Source organism: Folsomia candida, unplaced genomic scaffold (genome assembly GCF_002217175.1).
Source record: "Folsomia candida strain VU population unplaced genomic scaffold, ASM221717v1 Fcan01_Sc005, whole genome shotgun sequence".
In the NCBI taxonomy this organism is placed as follows: Eukaryota; Metazoa; Arthropoda; class Collembola; order Entomobryomorpha; family Isotomidae; genus Folsomia; species Folsomia candida.
Genome location: NW_019091197.1, coordinates 2,155,645 through 2,181,962, shown reverse-complemented (window position 1 = coordinate 2,181,962; position 26,318 = coordinate 2,155,645). Strand labels below are relative to the sequence as shown.

Sequence of the window (26,318 nt, the reverse complement as noted above, 5' to 3'; positions counted from 1 at the left end):
AAATATTCCTTTAATACCTACATTTCTAAGTAATAATTCGAGGTCCAAAAATGTTTAAATCCTACCTTCTCAAAAGCTCAATTTTCCGTACAAAGTACAATTTTGCTTAGAAATAAGTCCGTATATAACTTTAAATCATTTCAATTTTATTCCATATATATAAGAAAAGCTGGTGCAATTTTCGGTATAATTTAAGAAAATTGAGCAAGCACTAATGTAATCCAGCAAATAATTAGAGTTTGAAGAATGCCGGAAAAATCAAATTTTCGGGTTCCCTCCGCCCTCCGAGAAGAACAAGCATCATCCGGAACAAATACCTCGTACTGGGCGGGATAACTGGCAAACTGCTCGAGATATTCGTTCTTGACCCGTTTCTCACACCCACCTGAATGCCGCCCAAAACGATGTTGGCGTTGATAATCTACGACGAATTTATCTGTCCAGTTCTTAAAATTGTTGATGGTTTCGTGATAAGGTCCCCTCATGTAGGCGGGGTCATCAATGTAAAATAAAGGTCCCGTCACAGCATCTTCCTCACTTTTGGGAAATGAAAGTAAATAAGTTTGGCGAGATTTAACTGGACAATGGTATTTAGCCGATATTTTTGCAAATTACAAAAATTATATACTCTCCTGGTATATGTATTCAGTGTTTGCCATTGATAAAAAACACTTGCAAGAAGTCACTACAAGAAATTGTTTTTTTTCATGTAAAATGTCTTACAGTAGTGCAAGAAGGTCACCTAGCCGACAATCTGTATAATTACGTGTCATACAGAGGGTGAGCCGATAGGTGTCGCTTATTTCCTACATTTTTTGCAATTTCTTGCATCTTTTGTACCTTCAATTTCTATCAATTTCCTGGATGTTTTTCACCTTGCATTTCTTGCAATTTCTTGAAGTGTAGTCCAAGAAATGTCGAAAATGCGCAAGAAATAAAACACTTGGCCTGTCAATTTCTCAGGAAGCGTTCCGTACGATTGTTTTACCTAATGTGCATATTTTAATTGCTTACATGTGATAACGAGTGATCCCAAAGTCAAAACCGTGCAATAATGCTGGGTACATGGATTCGCACATGTCCATCTCTTGTTTCGGGTAATACCAAATGTAAGTGATGCACATTTCATTACGTGTCGACTGCCCGCCAACCACGACCTTTCCCTCATTCCATTTCGTATTGTAGGTGCATTCTGTAAATAAGTCGGGATCATATTATTCTCACATTTCGGATTATTCGGATTATTCGGACTAAATTTATCTACCCGTGGTCAGCTGGTCACCCGGCATGAGTTTGACCGGCTTGATGGGATGGCTGGTTTGAAAGTCGAAATCATAATGGTCGTCGTAATCGATCCAAGGAAGTTCTTGGTTTCCTCGGAAATGACGAAGTTTAAATTTCCTGCCTAAATATGTCGATAATAGAAATATGATCTTGACGATAGTATCATCACAGCTTGAGGAAATATGGTTCCTTAATTAAATTAATGATCACGTGTAGGGTTGCCCCGGGTAGTGGTACTACCCGGTACCCGGCTACCCGGTACTCGGCCTAAACTTTTTGCCGGGTACCCGGCTACCCGGCCGGGTACCGGGTAATTTTTAAATATGAAAAATAAGTGGATTTTTCTACTTTTTTAGAATATGCAACAATTTTATAAGTTTTAAAAATTACAAGCTAAGTTTCTACAGTGCAGACTTCATTTTTAACCTTCGTACCAAATTTCAGATAAAAGTAATATATTGTAAAAATTGGTACGGGTCGCATTCTCTAAGGCTACATTCACTATGGTTACACTGCTCCCCCAATAAGACCCCCGCAGATCAACATGGTGACCGATGTAGCCTATCTTTGAATTTGTTTGCCATATCTTTGTCCAATATGCATGTGCTAAAAATTTCAACTTCTTCAGACTAATGAATTGGGCTAGAAAGTGGATATTACATAAATGAAAGAATCATATGGGACACACAAAGAGCGTACTCACGACAATGTCTTACATATTTATCATCGCAATAATTTAGCAAACTTGTTAGGCGTCACAAAGTTATTTCTCAAGGGATTACCTCACAAAACAAATTTTGCGAGACTTTCAAGGTGATATCTTGCGAATCGATTAGCATGATAACACTTCGAAAGTCTCTAAAATCAACCAAATCTATTTTGAGTTTTTAGTCATGGGTTTCGCAATTTCTCTCGCTGATGAGTCTGCGAAGTAATTTTACGAAAAAAACAATGGCTTTTTGGCCAAGGCTTTGCAAATTTCTAAAAACTTCGCAAGTTATGCTTAATGTTCGAAATATGCAAATTGACTGATTGATAATTCGCTCACGTGAGTGCGCTCAAACTAATTTTCAAATTTGTATCATAATTTACCAATAAGTGTTGGCTAAGGTTGTGCCCATTGTTTCCAAATATATTATTTAATACCAAGTAGAAAAAGGAACTTATATTTATATAAGTTCAGTAAGTTTATATTTTTTTGCAAGATTTTTGAATTTTAAGTAAGAAAATTGAATATTTAAATTACCCGGCCGGGTAGACCGGGTACTTGAGTGTACCCGGCCGGGTACCGGGTATCCCAAAACAGGCCGGGTATGCCGGGTAACGGGTAACTACCCGGTACCCGGGGCAACCCTAATCACGTGCATATAAGTTTTCACCTGAAATATGCGAGTGGAAACCAATATTAAAAATGGTAACCCCATCCACCTCAGCAATGCCCCAGGAAGTGCATGAAGGTCCGCAGTGACCGACAACAACATAATCCTCCGCATTGGGGGGAACCGAGATTATAGGAGAAGTCGTATGCAGTACAGCTAGTAAACCGGCGTCCTGCTCCCTACAATTTTTTAAAAATTAAATTGTCATAAGCTAAATTTTGAATTAAATATTACAAATTTCAAAAAAATTACTTTGTTTCGTTCGTGAAATAAACGGTGACTCCGCTTCGCACCGCGACTCCCGTTAGAGTCGATGGATTATCGAAGTGCATTTGGATCATGTAATACTCTGCTGGAGAATTGCCGATCGGATATCCAACATTTTTTGGAAACGTCATCATCTACAAAACAAGAGCGACGTGATTTACCAAACTTTGCCAAATTTTTTGCAGAAATCGACGCCGCCGATCGTTGCCGGGCGCCTGAAGTATTTTTAGCGGCGCTAAAAAATTGGTCGGCGTCAACCTCTAATTTATTTAAGTACGTACATACCTTTCCTCCTTTTGCCCAAACGAACAGTTCCTGGTCACAGCGGACACGTGGTCGTGGAACGGCAGGTTCAGGGTCCCAGCAATGACCTCCAAGATATCCAGATTCCACGGTGTAATTCCCTAACACGTCGTCCAACGTTTCAGTCGAGTCGGAGGAAACGAAGCACGTCGATACGATAAAGTGATGCGTGTGTTTAATGGAAGCGAGACCGTCAAGTAACGCGTCAAACTGGAAAAATCCATGCAAAAATCTTAATAGATTCGACCCGAAGTATGTATGTAATTAATTTGGTTTTACCGCGACAACGTGATGTTTGCTGAGAAGGGTGGGCGCTTTGTAGTAACTGCACCAATAAGTTGTCTCAAATGGTGGCATTTCCATGTTGAGAACCATTTCAAACTTGTCCAATCTGTGAGGATGGGTGTGGGTGTAGCAATTAATAGAATTATGGTTTCAATTTCTCTTAAATAACAAATTACTAATTAAAGTAACGAAGGAAGTGTAGTCAACTTTTTCCTTGTGTATGTAAATATGTATGTATGTGCAATTTTTATCATAAATACTCGAAAATCGACCATTTCCACGATTCCCACGTCACAGGTGAAGGTTAAACAGTATAAGCACATAAATATATCCATGCATTCATGATAATATTAGTTGATAAGTACTTTATAGCTTATAAGTAATCAAATTGATAGCACATGATAATCCTACCCGTTTAATTCCAGTTCTGGAGTTGGAGGACCGATAAGCTTGACAGATTTTGTCCCCCTCCGATCAGGAGTGTGATATTTTATCTCGTCGGTATCCCCATACGCCCAAATTAGTCGGGTCGTGTCATCCTGAGAAAATGTGAAGGATGGATGTGTTTAATATTTATTTACATACGATGTAAATATACTATGTACTATGTGATATGACTAATTTTTATTAAGTAAGTAACCCACCCCAATTGGGTAATCCTCATCGTCACAGGAATTAATAGGCCTAGAAAATTTAATCACAGTTTTGCCACCTTCTTCCACCCCTTGAATCACGGTCCAATCGAGGTGGGCATCAATCTTTGGTTGGGAAAATTCTTTGGCGTAATAATCCTAGAAAATGAGAGCATTTTTGCTGCATGTGAAATGAGAATAAAAAATGGTCTGGAAAATATTGAGGGTATTCATTCACATTTGTAATAAAAAAATTAAGTAAAAATTATTTAGTTCGGAATTTTTTTCATAAGATTGTTTCCAGGCCAACATGCGATGGACGAATACCCCCATTTATGTACAAGGAACAATAAGAATTTTATTTAACATGGCTGCAAAATAGGAGCTAACGAACTAAATTAATTAAAAATATTTAGTAGTCTAATTTATACATTAAAAGTAAATCATGGTAAAATTGTGACAGAAATTTTAAATAAGTTTACATACATTTGAATACGTGGAAAGGTCTGGGTTCACGCCAGCGATGAAGATGTCCGCACCGACCATACTTCCCGACGGAGAAATTCCCAATCCCACCCATCCCGTCGTTTCCACTTCCATCTCAAAAGTTATCAGATTGGTTTCCAAATCAAATTCCCATCCCAGAAAAACTTTTCCTTGACTGTCCAATTGTTCCCTATTTTGAAAATTACCAAGCCTTGAATTCTTAGCATGCGCAGATACTAATGCCAAAAGTAGTAGGATGAATAATTTAAGGTGCATCATATTTTGTTAATTTCCGAGCTAATTATTATATCCCAAGCATGCAGTTTTATCGCTATTGTAAAATCAGACTGAAAATTTTACTTAATTCAGGGCAGATTAAATGGTTGCAACTTTATTTATGGAATACAGATAATCTTATCCGAGTTCTAAAGTAATAAAGCACTTATTTGTTGTGTACTCAAAACTTGTGAGTCACAATTTGTAACGTTGTACGTGCATAAGCAAGTATTTTGCACATTGTTTATCGTACAGAGATTCGCATTTCTATTTGATAACGAATTTGTCGTTGAATAACCCCGGAACGGTATGTCACAGCGGGTCAAAATTTTGAACAGAGGAGCATGTTATCCTCAGATGGGTGTGTGCAAAAATCCAACTCTCTAATTTCAAAACTGCCTCCCCCACAGCCCCCAGAAGTCGAGACAGTCATTTCAACTCTTTTCAAACTCCGGCTAAAAAATTCGGTCTCCGCAGAAATTTTTTTCTTTTCACGTATCCGGTCTCAAATAAGCCCATTTGACTTATATCGGGGGATTGTACAGGTATTTCACTATTAGATGTGATTTTTATCTCCAATATAGCTTCAAGGTCATTTGCATAATCTTGGATCAACTTTGCGGTCTGGGAAGACGCTCCGTCATGATGAAAAATCATCTAATTTATTTTTTTGCCGTACAGTTTGGGAAAATGGTATTCTAAAAGTGGTTTCAATACACGGTCAACATAATACTTCGAAGATTCTTTCACTTTTTGGGGGACTTTGATAAGTGGGAGGACACCACGACCCGACATTGCACCCACGACCATAAACTTGTTACAAAAGTTCTCCTCACGGGAAAGCACCAACTTGCGTGAATTGTTTTCGGCATTTGTCGTGTAGTAGGCTCTTTGAACCCAATTAGTAACTTATAGAGAAAATAGTGCTTCGTCAAATGTCACCAAAAACTCACTCTTATTCCTTAACAGAAGATTTGAATAAATTATTTTGCAAACACGGACGCGATTTTTTTCCTGTTTTTCGGTCAGCTTATGCACACGAGTTTTCCGACGAAGTCGTTTCTTCAAAATCTTAATTTCTCTTTTCACTCAAGGCTTAGACACCCAACCTTACGGGAAATTTACTTTTGGGTCGGTGGATTGTCTTTTGAGGTCACAAGGTCAATTTTTCTAAGTACGGTCGGAATTAACACTTTTCTTTGCTTTCTTCTAGGGGTGGTGGTTGCCCTTTACTCAAAATTTCTCACTTTTCACCTATATTTTTCAATACTTTATTGATTCTAGATTTCGAAAATGTATTCCCTTCACTTTCAAGATGTTTAATTATTTTGGTGTATGAGCATTTAAGTTTGGAAAGACTTTTTATTACTGTCTCGACTTCTGGGGGCTGTGGGGGAGGCAGTTTTGAAATTAGAGAGTTGGATTTTTGCACACACCCATCTGAGGATAACATGCTCGTCTGTTCAAAATTTTGACCCGCTGCGATATACCATTCCGGGGTTATTCAAGGACAAATTCGTTTTCAGATAGAAATGCGAATCTCTGTAGTTGAGTAAGTAGGTTTTTTGGAAAATTTTGGTACAACTATACAAATTTTCCCGGTGAATCTCTGCGAGTAGCGTGATGCCTAAAAATATCAAGCAAAAAATTTAGATTAAAAAAATGTCTGGTAACAGTCTGAAACCAGGTGAGAAATTAAGCCTACAAGTTTTAGAAATGATTTTAAAAACTTATGCTGCAAATGCGACGTTTGTGTCAATATATTAAATACTAGCGTATAAGCCCGTCTTCCGCCGGGCCATAAGTTCCACACCTTGAATACCAGTCAGCACCGGAAGTAATTAAATTAAGATTAACTTTCTCCACTTTCACTTCCGTTTCGGAAAATTAGATACTTTGACTTCCGTTGCAGACAAACATTTCCAGCTTATAATATAGAAGATACCAATTTGTCTTATAGAACTTTAAATTGGTGTACAAATCCAAAATATTCATTTTTTAAGTATGTGTGTGTGTCCTAAGGATTGACCATAATTTTACCGATTGGACCCATAGTGCATTCTCTAATTGTTGATATGAATTTACGAGGTGGAATTACAGATATTTTATCTCGGGTAAGTGTAACGCTGATGCGTGGCTTTACTTATTCACGTCATGCAAAATGTTTTTGGATTGAAGTGTCAACTTTTTTATTTATTTATTAAGGGTTACTAAATTCTGCGTACTGAAGTTGTTTTGAAACATTACGAATTACTGACATCGTATACTTTTTCAAGAATTTTGACCGTGATTATATTTTGCTACCTAATTAAATATTAGATACATATGTATGTATGTACATTTGTGTTGCAATTTTTCATGCAAATCTAGTCTCCTCTCCGACCTGGCCTCTTCTAAATAATGCCAAAGAAGCATTAGTCGACATATACTTACATAAATGGGCGAAGGTATGTCTCTGTTTCAGAATGGGTGATTTCACCGCATAAGTATATATGCTCCCTTCATGTGGCAGTGAAATCTGAAACAGAGTTTAAAAGGTTCAAGAAACCCATGGCCTGACTCAACTCTGATGGCGTTACACCGACCCCAACGTTGCCAAAATACGAGGACGTCATGAAATAAGCCATATTATCAGAGCTTTTAAGCTGTTTAACAGCTGTAAAGATTAAATATCGTGTTTATTAGCGACTGGAATTTGTGTATCACAGGATTTCCATAATCTCCATGCAAAATATCTTTAGCATAAAATACAAAATTATTATAATTATGCAAATTCAGACAACTTGAATTCACTCCGATATTCACTCCGGTATAGATACTAAAAGATACAAAAATTAAAGACATATGCTAAATAACGCAAACTGATCACCACGGTTTTCTCATCGTCCTTCACGGAAACGGCTTTGGGTTCTTGACTCTCCAACTTCTTTACGATTTCCATCCATCCCTGCACCCGGAGTAGGCTTTTCCCATTAACTTCATCAATCCCAATATTTCAAGCCCGAAGCCATCAAAACCTCTGAGATCATTCAATGGCAATGGCAAATTTTATTACTCGTCCTCACTTGGCGTAATAAATTGCATACATATGTATGTATTGTACATAATGTAGGTATGTATGTATATATGTATGATCATTCAGTATTTGCAGAAGATATAATAAATTCCATGCTAATTTTATGTATAAGTTTATTTAATCATGACTGCTAATGTCAACAGGATTTATTTAGGTATGTGTGTATGTACATATGTATATTAAGGAGGGGAGCTTGTGAGGTTGATAATAACAGATCCTGATGCCCTTTGGATATGTGAGTGTACTAAAACCCTGAAGTGGTTTGACTCCATGGCCACATTTGCGCCCGCCACACCCACTCAAAAATGCCCATAAAACGCTTTCACTCCAGTTTTCACTCATTAAAATCCACGCCAAAAATCCAATTTCACTCGGATTATGAAATTTCTTTCACCATTATACTCCCAGATAGTTGCTTTCTTCAATCCAATATCAAACTCAATTTTTTCGAAATTTTTAGTATCTTTAAAATTTAAAATTTTGAATGAGCATTGTTGTAGTAATCAACAATGCAAATTATTCCTGCGAAATAATCATCAGCAAAATTGAGCTTGTTATTGGATTGAAGAAAGCAACTATCTGGGAGTGTAATGGTGAAAGAAATTTCAAAATCCGAGTGAAATTGGATTTTTGGCGTGGATTTTAATGAGTGAAAACTGGAGTGAAAGCGTTTTATGGGCATTTTTGAGTGGGTGTGGCGGGCGCAAATGTGGCCATGGAGTCAAACCACTTCAGGGTTTTAGTACACTCACATATCCAAAGGGCATCAGGATCTGTTATTATCAACCTCGCAAGTCCTAAGTACAATGACTTTTCACGTGTTCATTTTATTTTATATTGATAACAAACATGGGAAAACATGGACATTCGAGACAAAATGTCCCATGCATATATTGAAAGTAAAATATACACCAAATCCAGTAAGTATTTCTAAGTAGTTAAAAAGTAAGACTCACATTGATTCTCATGGTTCATTAAACCTATTAACGAATGTATGCATACAACATCGTTTATCTTGGATAACTACACATTATTTGGTCATCTCCTTCTAAATAGGTACATGAGAAATATACAGGATTTATTCTTTTCTACACTGTAAAGCATCCGGTAGAGTCATATATGTACTCCGTACTGGTATTGATTTGGTAATAATTCAATACCGGATTGGTTATAGTTTAATTCTGAGTGATATAGATTTCATTACCACCTCATTACTACGCCGTAACAATCGATATTACTGATGCCGGTAGAGTCATATATGTAATCCGTTCGGTAATGATTCGTAATGATTCAATACCAGATGCCTAAGAGTGTAAGTAAATAAATAAGAAGAACTTTTTTTTCATGTCACGAAGTTGACTTTCGCCAAGATTAATGACATTCTTAAATTTGTTGAAGAAGTAAGAATCACATCAAATCACTTGGACTTCAGGTTACTTAACAGTATGTACACAGCATACATAATCTCCGGTCATTGTCCGTCTTAAGACTGACCACTTGAATATTTTGTCCGACTATAAATTTGACAGCTTTATCGTGTTGAAACTCATTCCACATTTGCCATAAACCCGAAAGATATTGTAGAATTTATTCGTACATTAAAAATTTTACAAATGGCGTTATCTTGTCCCCTCCCACCCGGCGGATGTACCTCCCACTTCAACTCAATTCCCGACTTTTGCTGCGCCAAGCGAGCCTTTGACGAGAGGGGGGTGCGAAATCTGATTAACGAATTTAAGCGAATCTTCCTCTACCACGACGTGCAGGACGAGTTCGGACTGATCATGAACCATCGCCACTTTCTCCTCGAAGAGAACGAAATCCTTGTGGAAACTTTGAAGCAAGATGGAAACATTAGCGTCGCTTTTCCGTGGAGGGTCAAAGGTTAGTGATTCCTTTGCCTAGAAAATTTGCAATACTAAAAATTACGGTTTTTAACCTGTAAATAGACGGTGAAGCCCACCCGACCCCGAATTCGGAGTGGGATCAGCACAATTTAACGAGAAAAGAGTTCATCGTCCCACAAACGTGGAAATTTTATCAGGACGGGAGTCTAATCCCGTACGAATTTTTGGCGTCCGATTCCCCTCAGCCTGAGCTAAGTCGACCATTTGTGGCCGAATTGTTTGAAGTCATGCGGCTGCACGGGGTCCAGGACGCGTTGGGACTTCGCCGTCTCGATGGCGACAGAAACGAGGAGGCATTTGAAGTCACTCCGGAAGGACGTCGGGTCAGCATCACCACGATGGGACGCAAACCTGAAGAAATTACTGCTGAAATGTCCACCGGTGCGGTGGGTAAGGTTTTGTGGTATTTTACAAAAGATGGCAATACAGAGGAAGCAATGGGCTGTAGTAGATGCGGAACTTGCATATTTTGTTGGAATTTTATTGCAATGCCAAACGAACAAGTGACTTAAATTCAAATAAATGTTTGTGGTGATAAGTACTATCTTTTTATGAAGGTAAATGGAAACATTCTACAAAAAGGTTTGGGTAATTATTAAATATTTGTATTCATGTACCCTTCCAATTTAACGTTGTAAGCTAATAAATATCTATAACGCTTCTAATTTTTAACCATGGTAGTTTCATACAAATTGGAATATGTATGTATGTAGGGATAAAATGTATGTTCATAGCGGTTGGATTTGTTTAATCGTTTAAGTTTTAGGGAGAAAGTTCAATAAAGTTATATTTAAAGAAATTTAAAGAATTTTTATATGAAGATATGCTGAAATAATTGTTTAAAAATATCGAAATGAAGATATATTAGTTAGTAGATATAGTTAGTTAGTAACATATTTGTATATTGTATGTGTCACTCGTGGAAGAGCATGGTTTGTTACTGTGAACTTGGTAGACACTTGAATAAAGCATAATCAATCAATCAATCAATAAAGTACATAATTGGTGTTCAATTGTGCAAAGCTTTAAAAAGTGCATTAAATTCAGTTAACATTCATTCAGTTATTTATAAATGAAGACAAAAATCGTCTTGTGAAAGTATTTATGTAATAGGTATATTTCTGTAACTCAAACGGTAGTAAATGTGTACATGCATATGTAGGGATGTAAAGTTCGGATTGCCAATCCGAAGTCTAGAAAGGATCTTTAAGCAAAAAAGTTGTCTCATTTATGTATTTATTAAGCATATGTATGCATAAATTGTAATGATGTGTTGTGGATTTGTAAAATAAGAGGTTGCACTCTAGTAATCATAAATTTATCTGTTTTAGTATCATGTAGTCCGTTATTTATTTTGCAATGCATATGAGGTACATGTAAAGCTAAATACTTCTAATCGTAGCAAAGTGCTACCCGTTACCGTGAATTAAATATTTGAAATATTGAAATTACAGGCCAGCCATATCACACAAATTTATCACCACGGTTTTCTCATCATCCTTCACGGAAACGGTTTTGGGTCCTTGAATCTCCAACTCTTGGCGATTTCCATCCGCCCCCGTTCCCGAAAATAGCACGCTTTTCCCGTTAACCTTATCAATCCTGACATCCCTCGGGTTTCCATCCGGGCTGAGCTGAACTTTGACCTCATCTTTGGAGGTGGTCACGTCAAAGGAAAAATCCCCCGCCGAATATTTAGATCCAATAATTTTTCCTGTCTTTGCATAATCCAACTCGTACGTGAGATGTTCAACCTTAGATTCGGATGACGCTGATCGTCCAAAACTCGGGAGCCAATTGAACCAATTGTTTCGCTGCACGACTTGAAATCGATTACTGTAAAAAAATAGTGCAAATTAATTATGCATTTTTTACCGATTATTCAAATGGAAAATTATTTATATACCGAAACGGAGTGCTTCGGATATGCAGGTTTGATGTCCCCTCGACAACCAGATTTTGACTGCCCCCACTGATTTTCAGGTTAGAATTATCCACCGCCTTGACAGATCCGCCTTCCGAAAGGGTTGCATCCGTATTTGAATTTTCCTTAAATTCACAGGAAACTGCACCCTTTCCAACAAATTTAAAATTTGAATTCGAGCTAAAGTTGCATTTCCCGTCGACCAGGTCGCCATTAAGCTGAAAATTAAAAATTTGATGATATCATAACCAAATAATTTCTGCATATTTTTTGCTGAGGTTAAAAAGACGTTGATCCTTGCCGACATTATAAAATCTGTAAATTCTGTAAAGTTTATCGAAATTTTATAAATGTTTATTTCGAATGAAAAATAGGTTACAATTTTTGTAAACTTTTGTGTTTTGTAAAAGTTGTTAAAATTGTTTCACAAAACTTACAGATTTTACAAGTTACAAATGACTGCGTGAACTGGTTCATTGTTTCGATATATATGTATGTATTTATGTACATAAGGCTTTTATTTACTAATTTATACATGCATGTATGTATGTACGTACCTCTGAATTAGAGCAATTGTCCACATTCAGGTCTCCATTTTTCCAAGTAACATGACTGTTACTCGAGTTGGTCAATTTTGCAGAAACATTGGCAAAGTTTAGGTTAGAATTTGAATTATTGAAAATGCTTAGTTTAGACGATTCACTGAATAATTTCGTGTTCGAATTCCCCTCGACATTTCCCGAATTGTTGTCCCCACTTATTTTAGAGTTGCTATTGTTCCCCGTAATCAGGGTGTCCAACCCAGCAGCTAAGACGGAAGCCAACATACTTCCGAGAATTATAAATTTCACGGGGGCGAAGTTACAAATATTTAGAATTTTAAGGGCAATTTTTTAACACAAAGTATGAGATTTTGTTTAATGTTTTAAGTTGCGCAAGTTTGTTATTGCGAAATTTTACGTACGTACTTCCAGGAAATCAATTGATTACGGTGGAAATTGGTACCATCAGCCGGAACGAGCTGGAAAACTACTGCGCAAATTTATATCCAACTTGCTCCTACATTGCAATTCTGTATCCATCAAATCCCATGAACCAAGTTCATCAAACCCGTTGAGCTTACTCTCATGACAGTGGGCCTCCTCAGACACACGAAAATATCGTCGCTTAGAATTTCGCTTCGTTTTTCGCTTACTTCATGATAAGCGAGCTCTCGGATAAGCGACCAAAAACTCCACTCAGAAGTGGGGTTAAGGTCGGTTAGTTGAAGTCTCAACAAAATTTTGCAATTTTCATAATTTTGGCAATGCTATCGATAAGCGAAAAACAAAGCGAAATTCGAAGCGACGATTTTTTCGTGTGTCTGAGGAGGCCCAGTGTTTTACCTTACACAATGTTATTCATGTGTTAGAGTCTCTTAGGATTAGGATTAGAGAGTGAGTGGTGCTTCATGGATTCAGGGTTCTAACACTAACACTGAATGGTGTTTGTTTTATGCATTTTTTAACTGATAACACTAAAATTTTCTACAAATACTTTTGAATTTAGCTTGAAAAATGTTTCATGGATTTTATCAAGAACGGGCACTATGTTAACATGTATGTATATTTTATCAAGTATTTTTACCTTAAATAATTCTGATGTTACATATTTAACAACAACATGTTTAACACAAGAATAGAAAAATTAATAGATGTACATAAAATATAAGGTTTTGTAAAAAAAAAACTCCATGAAACCATGGCTCATTGTAGTCAACAGGATGCATGGAAACATATCTAGATTAATATAACCTTGAACTCCCCCTCCAGCTTGTGTGCAGGACATTAAGGATGTCGAATTTGGTATGCTTACTTATTCATACATATTTATGTTGTAATCTAATAAATATTATTTCCCATTTATCTCACTATGAAATTTTGCAGGAAATAAAGACCCATATTTATTAATTAAATATGTATATATGTATATACCTATGTTCGTTAACATAGATAAGTAGAAACATGCGGTTTGCAAAAAATCATACCTCGCAATTAGCTTTTCTTAAAAGTTCGCTTTGTCAAATGATGTATTACGCAATTTAAATAGAATACCTCCCCCTAAACATTGCAAGTAAGTGAGTGTGGTTCAAAACTTGGTTTATATTTTCTCGTACGTATTGACACTTGAATGTGCATACACACATTTCACGTTTCACAATTTAATTTCAATTGTAACCCACATCCTTAATGCCAGCTACCTAACTGGAGGGTGGAGGCGGACTGGAATCTAACTAAACTGCAAACAAACGTAATACTTTTGTACGAACAGATATGACTTGTATCTCATCCACAATAATAAACTGGATCTCATTAACTCCAACACAAATTTCTGTTGAACTTGGTGAGATACGTATACGTAAACTTATTTCTGCATGGATGGCATAGGAAGCAAATAAGTTATGCACTATGCACACATAATTCCCTGATATATATGCATGTACATATGCGGGTATGCACCAATTTAAGAACAGTGCTTAATTTTCATGCCCATGTACATATTTTATTTTATATATTTTCTTTAAACAAGCTCCAAGTAAGAAATACATCACTTCTATGATTTCATGTATATTATTTGCACTTAAAAAGTAAGAATCACATTGATTCCCATGGATTAAAGATGGGTATATATGTAGGTTCATTAAGCCCATTAATCACTACATACATAATCTTAGGTAGGTAAACATTTGGTCAGAGATTGTCTAAATGTACACATGAAGATGTGTACGCTAACCACATTCGAACTTAAGTTAAACGGATGATTTTTTTCCCTGTCATCTCATGAGGTTGACATTTGGACGATTTATTACGTGTTGCTTGAAAATGAGAATTACAGCAGACTCCATATATCTGCATACCCTATGCATGTGCTATGCTCAACTACATGCAAAATCTCAACCGATTATCCGAATTTGGAACGAGTAATATTAATTTGTGCAGAATTTAGTGGACAACAAACGGTGAAAACGGTGTTTGCCATCAAAATTTATTACTCATTAAATTATTACTGTAGACAAACAATGCAAAAAAAAATCGCGCAGAAGTCTGCGTACCTTTGAGCAAAAATAATTTAAAATTCAAATTTAGCAAGACATTTTAGCTTAAACAATTTTAATATTTAGTTGGACCCCCATTAGCCTTAATAATTGCTTCAAGACGCCGGGTCATGGAGCTCACTAAATTTCTGGTCACGTCGGGAGAAATTTCATTCCAGACTTTTTCTATCCTCGATTTAAGCCCTGGAATTCCAGAAAATGACTCTTCTCTGACTTTTCTTTCGATGTGTTCCCAAAGATGCTCGATGGGATTCAAATCTGGACTTTGAGGAGGCCAATCCAATTTGACAATCTTATTTCTTTTGAAGTATTCCATGGTGGACTTCGCAGAATGCTTGGGATCATTGTCCTGTTGGAATGTATATCTTCTCCCAAGTCCAAGTTGCCTGGCAGATTCCTTCAAATTTCGGTCAAGTATACCTTGATATTTGAACTGGTCCATAATTCCGTCCACGAATTCCATTTTTCCAACCCCATTCGCAGCCATGCACCCCCATACCATCACAGATCCACCTCCGTGCTTTACGGTAGGGTTGAGATTCTTGGGATTTAAAGCTTGATTTGGTAGTCGCCACACTCGTCGACGTCCATCTGACCCAAACACATTATATTTCGACTCATCGCTCCATAAAATGCTATCCCAAAATGATTGGCCTTTGGAAATGTGGTCCCGTGCAAATTGAAGTCTTTTGGTTGCGTTTCTCTTTGAGATGAGAGGCTTTCGAACTGCTGGTCGGGACTTTAGGTTTTGCTTGTGTAGTACTCTCCGGATGGTATTGTGGCTCACCTGCTTCCCAAACATCTCCTCGACCTCAGTTGCAAGTTTCGGAGCACTTAGTGAAGGAGATATTACGACCTTTTTCACGACATGGCGGACTTCTCTCTGGGTCAACTTTGGTTTCCGTCCACTTCTTCTCTTATTTTGCACTGATCCAGTGAGTTTGAAATTTGTAACAATCCTCTGGACCGTCGATTTAGCTAATTTGTACTTCTCGCCTAATTTTTTGTATCCCAGACGCCCATTTTCATCACCTTTCCAATCTTGGATAATCCGATCGCGGATGGCTATGGAAATCTCTCTCCGTGGTGGCGCCATCATGACCTACGGTAAAACGAGTGACAAAATATTTGTTATGAATCTCTGAAATGTATTTATTAACTTACCTTGGTCAAACAAATCAGGGGACGTTGTTTACTTTACGAATTGCAGAAAGGTACGCAGACTTTTGCGCGCCGAAATTTTGTCATCTTATATTTCAGTATGTGTTCCACAACTAACACGAGTTATGGGCATTAGTTAGAAAAAATTCAAGTCCCCATTAAATTACCTGCAATTTGATACTAGTTGTTTCAAATTTGGATAATCGGTTGAGATTTTATATGCAACAGAGCATAGCACATGCATAGGGTATGCAGATATATGGAGTCTACTGTACGTCAAATCCAGTCTTCGTTTCTTGACGAAAAGTAGAAATCCTGTCAAAGCCCATGAACCTATTTAATTCTAATTCATGAAACCCCATGAACTTAATTGTAGTTAACCACACTAAATCAATATAAACTTTTTTCCATCTTTCCCATCTTATCCCAGTATAAATTCTGGAACTTTTACATGCTAAAACTCATTCCACACTTTTACCAAGCTTGTCTCAACAAAGTTTAGTACGCTAAATTTACATACATACATAGAAAATACATAAGTACGTGCATGCACAAACTTGCATGTAATACTGTAAAGTGTCTTTATTCATTAAAGTATGTATAAATTATACTAACAGTGTATGCACTATTATCATTTTACATGAGTATTAAGAAGAAAATTTAAATTTTAAATTTACATTGTATGTATTTGTATAGAAAACCGAAAAATGGCGCTTTCCTGCCCCCTCTCACCCGGCGGATGTACCACCCACTTCAACGCAATTCCAGACTTTTGCTGCGCCAGGCGTGCCTTTGACGAGAGGGGGGTGCGAAATCTGATCGATGAGTTTAAACGAATCTTCCTCGACCACGACATGCAAGACGAGTACGGGTTAATCATGAACCATCGCCACTTTCTCCTAGAAGAGAACGAAATCCTCGTGGAAACGTTGAAGCAGGATGGAAACATTAGCGTAACGTTTCCTTGGAGGGTCAAAGGTTATAGTGATTCGTTTTCACTATAAAATTCCAATACTAAAAATAATACACTTTTTAACCTGTAAATAGACGGTGAAGCGCACCCAACCCCGAATTCGGAGTGGGATCAACACAACTTGACAAGGAAAGAGTTCATCATCCCACAAACGTGGAAGTTCGATCAGAACGGGAGCCTAATTCCGTACGAATTTTTAGCGTCCGATTTCCCCCAACCCGAACCAAGTCAGCCATTTTTGGTAGAATTGTTTGAAGTGATGCAGCAACACGGAGTCCAGGACGCGTTGGGACTTCGGCGTCTTGACTGCGATAGGAATGGGGAAGCGTTTGAAGTCACACCGGAAGGGAGGCGAGTCAGCGTCACTACGATGGGAAGCAAACCTGAAAATATTTCCGGCACGGTGGGCAAAGTTTTGTGGTATTTTACAAAAGATGGAAATACAGAGGAAGCAATGGCGTGTACCAGATGTGGACAGTGTGTTGTATGCTGTGTTATTATGTAAATATGTTGTATATTTATATACATATGTGTGCACAAATATGCAAGAAGATAATAAATTTGAAAGGAAATTTTCCTATATGCAAATTTATCGTACAGTAACCAGTAGGTAACCTACATATTTATTAACTAATTCGGTTAATAAATCATGGACATTTAATATCTGACACACATTTGGAAATTTAAAATAATTGATGAAATAATGTGTTCCTTCTAAATTCTAACCTGATTTATTTATGTGATTTTTATGAAAATAGATTCCCTAAATTCTTACAATGATTAAAAAAACGAAGATATTTGGGGTATGTAGGTACATATGTATGTATGAATACAAAATAATTATTGATCATCAAATGAAATAATAGCGTTTGAATGATTTCTACATGTAGAATTCAGAAATGTGCACATTTCTACAGTAAAATAATTCCCAAGGCTTTCAATTGCGCAAACTATGTATGAATTGTTCAGTAAAATAATTACCGGTTTAGTAAGTAGTGTTCACCCTGTTTAATTAAGCGAAATAGGTGTATCATATGTATGTACATACACTAATCCTAAATATACCAAACTGGTATCTCGAGAAAATATTTGGTCCGATTTATCATGCAAAGGTATTTGCAAATCTCAAGAACGGGTCGTCATTTCAAAAAGCTTTTTTGCCAAGTATGTATTCATCAAGTAGGATTGTTCAATTGTGCACAATTTCAGAAAAACTGGTCGAATGAAATTTGTTATAAAAATGGTAAATCTTCAAAAAGTCAAAACCGAAAGCAAAATGAATATCTGTGGAAATCACTTCAACATAAGTATGTAGGTATGTGGTCCATTTAGACTTTAAGGACTCCTCTTCGAAAATATAAATTTTTGAATTTGTTGATTGAAAAAAATTCAAAACGGCGGCTTTTACCTTAATTGTTGGAAATCTATTATGATTGATTTTATTTTCTAAATATTTCGTAAATAAACAACAGCCACCAGAAGCGAGAAAGGAGGTTTTAACGTGTGTACATATTGTCATGCAAAATGCCTGAGTAACTTGTCATACATAAGCATAATTGCCATCAAATTAATTTTTAATCATTTAGCACGCAAACTTGCATAAATTTGGTAAAATCAATCAAAATACTTATTTATACATTTCACATTCATTCGTCCTATCAATTTAAATTTAGCATGACAAAGTTAGCTAATAATTTATTGGCAAATTTACTTAATGCATTACCATAAGTGCACTTGCCGTTTGGCTGATGCAAAATCCTTGCACCACTAACGGAGTCAGTGCCTCAGCAAAATTGCTACCAAACTGAATTTTTAGCGGTTGTAGTGACTTCTTCAACAATTTGTCCCCTTTCGTCCTTACAGTTCGGTTACATTGTTGAATCCACATTTTCGAAACTGAATTTACCTCTCCCGCCGCTGAAAACGTGGTCATAGTAAAAATCAAAAGCACCAAGTACGCCCCGCTAAAGACAAGCATTCTAAGTTTATCGACATCATTAGATTGTCCCAATTTAATGTTGATAATTCCCAGGCCAATCTGCACGCACGGGATGATCCACATCGTGACGGGGAAGATGCGTCCTTTTGTGCATGAATTTAACACTTTTTCATACACTTGAAGATTCCTGTATTTCTGAAATGTGAAATTTGATTCACTGAATTTGAATATGTTACAAATGTGACCAGACCACAGAACCTATTCCTACTTAATCCCACCCTCAACGAATTCATCTCCAGACGTTAATAAAATTCTCCGATCGACTTTAAAGTCAAAATTTCGTGGTTTTGCAACCTTATTACAATAATTGGTACTTTATTTTTATCGCCATGACCTCGATAAGATTGGATACAATTTTATCCAGTCAGGTCATATCGTATCGAAAACAGGTCATGGCGACAAAACTAAAGTACACATAATTTTTCAAGGTCGCTAAACCATGAAACTTTCATTTCAAGTCGATACCACAATTTGAGGCAACGGTTCTGCGGTCAGAATGTGACCTTGACCTTACTTGCACGTCGCCCTTAATGAGGGTCTTGCACTCCAGAAAGAGAAATGAGACAGAAATGAGGACAATTGTGAGAAGGTAGTAACTTCCCCCCATCACGGCTTGTTGCATTACGACGCCCTCCATGAATGCAAAACCTGCGTGGGGAAAAGGTCCCAGTGGAAAGGTGTCATTGCGACAGAATAGGGAGCTCATTAAGGGTGGATGGCAGGGGAGAAAAGTTGTTAGCAGCGACATCATTATGGACAAGCCCCAGCATCCTATTTCCAACAGATCGAACAGGTAGCTCACAAGGTTGAGAAAGATGCGTTCAGATCGACCATAGGATGACGCTGGAAAGTGCGAATAAATATTTTGGCAATATGTGCAACGTTTGAATTACTATGATTTGAACGAATGAAGAAATTCACGCAGGGCTTTGTAAAATTTTGAAATCGTAAATTCTGTAAACTTACAAACTTTTACAAAATTCTACTAACAAGTATTTCTTAGGGAAATCAGCTACCAAATTTTTGTGAACTTACTCAGATCCAGGACATCTTTTTATTTTGTAAAAGTTGATAAAATAATTTTTCTAAACTTACAGATTTTACAAGTTTCCAATGACTATGTGAATTTCTTCAATATAATCTGTAAAATTTTGTACTGAATTTTGTCATGTAAAGTATGAATTATAAATAGCTCCGTAAAAAATATCAGTTCAATAGCTTCTACTATTCACAGAATTAGAGCGATTTATATATTAATATCAACCACTTGCCATTCTTTGAAAAAATGTAATTTAGTATCTGCCCCGGTACGTAATCGATGTCAAAGTCGAACCGAAGAAGGAGCGTGGACAGATATGCGACCGTAAGCCCAAAACCTTCCGCACGTTGAACGATGCTCTTTGATCGCGTGATTGTCGCCACACCTTGACAAATATTCCAAACGCCGTGGAGACAGATGGACAAAAAGACTGGGAAATGGTGACGCCTTTCCTTCAAAACGATGCCGTCTTTTTCCCACTTTGTAAAAATACAGTGGTGAACGTCAGTATATTTCAAGTGACGCTTAATTCGTCCAACTAGTCGTGAGTGGATCATTTTGACTCGATGAGTTGTAATCGACTGAAAATAGGAATTAAGCATTCGATGATAGAAATGGAGAAAGTATTTATGTATAAAGTTGGGTAATATATAATATAATAGTATGTATCTATCCAAGTCAGTGGTAATATTAGAGTATTGACGCATGTAAATATATTTATTAATTATCGAGTATTTTAATGAGCAAGTTTCCAATGTGTAAATATATTTAATTATGTATGTATTTATGTAGGTGCCTAATACTGCATACATGCCTAAGCAAACTTGGAGTTACTTTCGTTTCGTATAGTTTTGAAGGATGTAATTTAAAATGCTTATTTAACTAAATGTCGGATTACGGGCAGTAACATCCGGGCTGAATACATAACGCAAAATTTCGTAATTATTCTATATAGTGAGCGACTTTTTCAATCAAAATCTTGTTTGCTTGGAAATCTTCTTTTTGTGAACGACATAAAAAATATCTTCGTGGAAGGGACAAATTCGAAAGAATATTGTCTTATTTCGTACCTTCGCATGAGCTATGTGTTCCGTTTTTCTTGCGATTAATTTGCATCATGGCGAACTCTCTGGAAAGACGGATGCATATCTATACATAAATATTTACATAGATTGGTGCGAAAGTGCACGTATTTAAGTATGCATTTATTTTGAAGGTTGGTTTTAATTAAGATGCAAATCACATGATAACCCTGCAAAGCGATTAAGCTATGTACATATGTACGAAATATCTGTACTACTAACAAATGACCATAAGCTTGCAAACATATTGACGCTTTCATTAGATCCATAGTTGAGACTTTTATATTTCTGCCGACCATATTTTCACCAGAATTTCGGTATTTTTATAAATAGTATCAAATTCTTATTGTCCGTTGGTGAATAATGTTTGCTGGAAAATGCTGGAAAACAGAAAGGATTGGTTGCAACCATGTTCCTTGCACCCTTCACTTTTGGGAACGTTCATAGAACACGCAATGAGGGTGGACAGGTCGGGCTGTTGCGTCTCGGGTCAGCTTGCACCACATGTCAAACACGGGGTGTAACTCGTTACAAAGGGGTAAAAAATGGTCATTTTTGCGTTGCGAATTTTATGATCGTTCCCTCACCATGACTGACTCATGTGCAGCATGGAAAGGAAAATGGCTGACTTGTGCTTATTTCAAGCCCTCCATTTTTCCAGCGAGCCCTTCACTTTACTCGCGTCCACATCACACCATCTTCTTCTTCACACCGTCTTAAAAAACGCTCAAAGTTTTTTAAAACAACAAGTTATTAAAAAAAAGTAACTTAATAAGTTTTAGTGCTCTCTTAAAAGTGGAATAAATATTCATTTAAAAAAATGGAGAACACTATGACCTTCGATCGCGCGGAAGACGCCCCCATCACCGTTGGAATAAATTGGGGAGTCCCGGTGGGGATGGAATTTGCCGAAGTCGACTGCTCCGGAGTGGACGATAGTCTGTCCGAAATTGACGTGAACGACCTCGTACCTGATCTAGGTATGTAGCACGTCGTCATTTTATATATCTATGCATGCATAAACTTTTAGATATCCAGTATTAAAATTAAGTCGAACCGTATTTTTTTGTATGAGACTCTATCAAAGTGGTATTACAAGTTATGCAAGTAATACCGTGAAATAATAGCGCGGTATTATATTTTAATCATATCGGTGGTAGCAAATTGTTGCGGTCGGGTATAATTTTAAAGCCAAGCTGTAACACTTTTAATACCGGAAATACCGGAAATTATTCCCTGTATTATAGTATATGCATATGTGTACTATATTTCTATTTCTACCAGTGTGACCCACATGCATTATGCACATACATACTTATATATATATATTAGTTTAATGATATATGATTATAATATCATATAGGCAAATTAGCTATTATAGCGCATATTTTATTGAATTAAACTCAGAACAAGTTGAGTAAAATTTGTGCTGACAGTGCTGACACACTGGTTGTCCATATCAAATTTATCTCAAGAAGGTTGCGCCTAAATCCTACAACTTTGGTAAATTTTAACTTGTACATTTTATGGAACGAGTCAGATAACTGATGAATGTACAATTTACTCAAGGTTGCGTGAAAATTTTAACTTGTAAATTGTATTCAATCAGTTAATGTATGAAATTTATTCATTTAACTTACAATTTATCCAGCGTTGTAGGCTTTTCGCGCAACCTTGAGAAAATTCTAAGCTTGCGGGTCATGTCCTCCCACCAGTAATCGCCTCCGAGCAATCACAAGGCATTAGACAGGTCAATCGCCTCCCATGATAAATACATACATATCTACCATATGTGACCCTGCGTTGCAAAAATACTCTTGAACTTAGAATTGAGGTCTCTCCTCCTATGCTCCCCCATTTGTACGAGACTTGTGTCAATCGATTACAAGTTTGAGTGAAATTTGCAAAAGGTACAATCTGGCAAGGAGCACGTTTGGCGAAGATGTTTGCAAACAAATAGGGTAAAACTCGCCTAAAGTTGACAAATTTTGCACTCTCCAAATTCAGATACATGTTTTGTGCTCTTCGGATCTAAGTATCTCCGTTGAACCTGAGCATTGGCAGATAGTACCTTTTGAAATTTCAGATTAATTAAATTTGTGACTGTAAGCGTAGCAAATTTCTTCGTTGACTCGCAACATTTTTCTCGTCGTCGTCGTATCCTGATTCTGCAGTTGTGGAAAAGTAGTCGGACGACGATACAGATTCTTCCGCTACGTAGTCCTCGTCCTGATCGTGACCAAGGTTTAATTGAAGGATCGGTAGCATTCTATACGCACAAAATAGGAAAGTTATGCATATCTTATCATTATATATTTCGATTTTGCATAACTGTCTGTTACCTAACTCAGGACCATGCAGTTTAGCATGATTTTCATCAAACCGTTTCATTCCACGAACAATATAAATACTTGGTACACATACAAATTCATAGTTCATGAATAACAGATTTTATGTATTTATATAACAGAACGATGAAATAAGTATCTGAGCTCTGTGCATGGATATCACTTGATTTTTGATCGTGATAAGACTCATAAACATCATAATTATGGTATCGCTAATCATGCTATAATCCCGTTTTCATATAATTTAGGTTATCATAAAATATGATTTTAGTATTAAATAATTTCAATTTTAAAGAATTACCCTCATAGATACATATGTATGTATATAAACTTAACCGACGATTAATACACATGTATATACGAGGGTCGAGATTTCACTGTTAAACTTTGTACAAGTTGACCATTAAGAAGCATTTTATGCTTTGTTGGGTGGGAGCCTCCCACTGGGAGGTTATTTCTTTGGAGGATTTTTTTGCAAATTATAAAAATATCGAAAATTTCTAAAGCTTAAATTTCGCCGTAATTTTTTTCAACAAATTTCTGCAACAAATATGATTCAAATGTTTATATGCACCTACATATGTATGTACATAGTTTTGCAAAGTATGTATTTATAATAATTGATGACGAACTTGACAAATTTCAGGTTCTGACGTTGCTGGCGTTTACTTGGGAAATCGTCAGCCCTATGCTCCGATTACTTCCCCAATCAACCCCCCTCCCTCTATCCAAACACATATAAAACAGAAATTATCGACATTTGTCAAGAATAGACAAAATAGCAAGGTGCCAAGGATTCAAGACCTCCAAAGTTCTTCCCCCATTGCCCCCAAAAAGCCACAACTTGCGATGGTCTTTCACCCGATGCTAACCGGTATGTATTCATGTGCATTATTGATTAATGTCAATTAAGTATGTAAATATTTATGCAAAAAAGCTGGTTAGTGATTTGTAACTGTATAAATACAAAATAGTGCAAAAATGCATATTTAGAATGTTTACCTGCACACATTTAAATATTTGGTAGTCCGATAAATATTTGAAAATTGTATTAAAAATGTTTAATTTTACAGGGTTCTCGGGTTGCTCCGTTGTGGACAACTCAAAGAACAATTGTGGACCCCAGGCGTACTCTTATGTCCCTTATACACCCCTCTCACATAGACAACGCACTCGTCCCCCTTCCGTAGCCGAGAACTTCATCACGTCAACCTTCTGCCCTCCCCCAACTAAGGAAAATGTAGCTACACGTGGAAAACGACGTGTCGTGTTACGTGCTACCAAGACTTACAGTACCTACAGGAAATCTATTGACTAAGCAACTTACAATGAAGGTCTCCCAGCGTATTCTCACCGATTTTGACCTAACTAGCTCCAATCGATCACAAACATGAAATATGGAAAGCTGCAATCTTCCAATGCTCAGGTTATTTACATTAAATGACCAATTGACGTTAGTTCGGTCAAAGCTCGGTGAGCTTACGCTGGGAGACATACATAGATACATACATACGTATGAATACAAATGTCGGATAAAATCTCGAATTTGAAAATATTTAATTGAACATTCTCAAATTTTATCCGACATTTTCATCAAATTTTTATGAAATCATATATACATGCATAAGTATGTACATATTTACATAAGCTTTAGGAAATCAATGTATTTATTTTTATCCATTTGATTCAACTATCAAACTATATATTTATTAAAATGTGAAGGAAATTTTTACATATATTCGAAATTGTATATACAGATATAGATATACATAATATGATAATTGTAATTTATTACTTATTTATTACAAACATTTTAAACAGGACTTATTTATTTGGTGATTTTACTAATTATGATATTTGCTAATGACTAAGAAATTACGTGTGGTAACACATATCATACCATATCTACATATTTGTTAAAATTCATAATGATTCTTAATTTAATTTTCAATATTATAAATAAATAATGATATCGTTAATATATTCACCTAGGCCTTGACAACATTTTAAAAATTCTATAAATGCCTAAATTTAAAATGTTATAAATATTTCTAAACAAAACTACTTAGTTTACAAAATTTGTGTAACCTTACCTCACTTACCTATTTTGGCTACTATTTTTATGAATATTCCATATGTATGTATTTAAAAGCTATGCATAAGGTTGATTAAATTTATATAATGAACAGAATCATAAATTTGTAACAATTAGTATGTACACACGCGAACAATATTACGAATACAAAAGATATACAATAAACAAGTATTGGGTAGGAAATATGTTACGTGTCCCTAAAGATATAAAACCTAATCGGCATTGAATGTGTATATATTCTGTATTTACAAATAATTTGTGGAACTAATAATTCATAAATCATATACCTATGTAAGAATTATTAATTATTAATTTACAATTGCGTACAAGTGAAATTTTCTACTTTTATAAAACAATTTTAGATTTACTTAAGATTATGTAGCAAAAATATATGTACAAATTTAAGAGACAAGAAGATGATAGGAGACAGGCACTGCCTTAGTTTCTATCTTGACGCCCAATAAAAGGGGCCTGTCAAGAAGACGTCGTTTCAATATATATTTAATCTGATTCGTACTTGAATATTATAAACCCTGATAATAATAGTAAACTGGAATAAATTCAAGTTTTTATTAAAACAATTAGTTATTTCACTACCAATTGGATGGGTAAAAAAGGCCTTATGCATAACAGCTGAACAACTTTTGTCAATAATAAGATAACATGGTCTGATTAAATTAAAACCCGAATCTAAAATTACTCCGACAG

At 36.2% G+C, this 26,318-nt stretch overlaps 4 protein-coding genes across 6 annotated transcripts; 2 read left to right on the top strand and 2 right to left on the bottom strand.

Moving 5' to 3' along the window:
- Positions 1-117: 117 nt before the first annotated feature.
- LOC110849988 (DBH-like monooxygenase protein 1) lies at positions 118-4,975 on the bottom strand. Its single transcript, XM_022097476.2, has 10 exons — positions 4,637-4,975; positions 4,163-4,309; positions 3,930-4,057; positions 3,513-3,624; positions 3,216-3,443; positions 2,916-3,064; positions 2,664-2,842; positions 1,265-1,405; positions 1,015-1,192; positions 118-537 (listed from the first exon to the last, which is right to left on the bottom strand). The coding sequence occupies exons 1-10, from the start codon at positions 4,913-4,915 to the stop codon at positions 192-194; spliced, it is 1,887 nt and encodes a 628-aa protein (XP_021953168.2). The 5' UTR covers positions 4,916-4,975; the 3' UTR covers positions 118-191.
- Positions 4,976-9,507: 4,532 nt separating this feature from the next.
- On the top strand, positions 9,508-10,886 carry LOC110849987. Its single transcript, XM_022097474.2, has 2 exons — positions 9,508-9,872; positions 9,938-10,886. The coding sequence occupies exons 1-2, from the start codon at positions 9,602-9,604 to the stop codon at positions 10,405-10,407; spliced, it is 741 nt and encodes a 246-aa protein (XP_021953166.1). The 5' UTR covers positions 9,508-9,601; the 3' UTR covers positions 10,408-10,886.
- A 326-nt stretch (positions 10,887-11,212) lies between these two features.
- Positions 11,213-13,679, bottom strand: LOC110849727 (GATA zinc finger domain-containing protein 4). Of its 2 annotated transcripts, XM_035851958.1 has the most exons (4): positions 13,205-13,679; positions 12,377-12,961; positions 11,802-12,037; positions 11,213-11,731 (listed from the first exon to the last, which is right to left on the bottom strand). In XM_035851958.1, the coding sequence occupies exons 2-4, from the start codon at positions 12,644-12,646 to the stop codon at positions 11,344-11,346; spliced, it is 894 nt and encodes a 297-aa protein (XP_035707851.1). In that variant the 5' UTR covers positions 12,647-12,961; positions 13,205-13,679; the 3' UTR covers positions 11,213-11,343. The 2 variants fall into 2 exon arrangements, with proteins under 2 accessions (XP_035707851.1, XP_021952857.1); XM_022097165.2 differs by having other exon boundaries at positions 12,377-13,679.
- Positions 13,608-17,831, top strand: LOC110850261. Of its 2 annotated transcripts, none has more exons than XM_035851959.1 (3): positions 13,608-13,663; positions 16,771-17,052; positions 17,122-17,831. In XM_035851959.1, exons 2-3 carry the CDS (start codon positions 16,782-16,784, stop codon positions 17,550-17,552), a joined length of 702 nt encoding a protein of 233 aa, XP_035707852.1. In that variant the 5' UTR covers positions 13,608-13,663; positions 16,771-16,781; the 3' UTR covers positions 17,553-17,831. The 2 variants fall into 2 exon arrangements, with proteins under 2 accessions (XP_035707852.1, XP_021953408.1); XM_022097716.2 differs by lacking the exon at positions 13,608-13,663 and adding an exon at positions 16,467-16,668.
- The last annotated feature ends 8,487 nt before the right edge of the window (positions 17,832-26,318 follow it).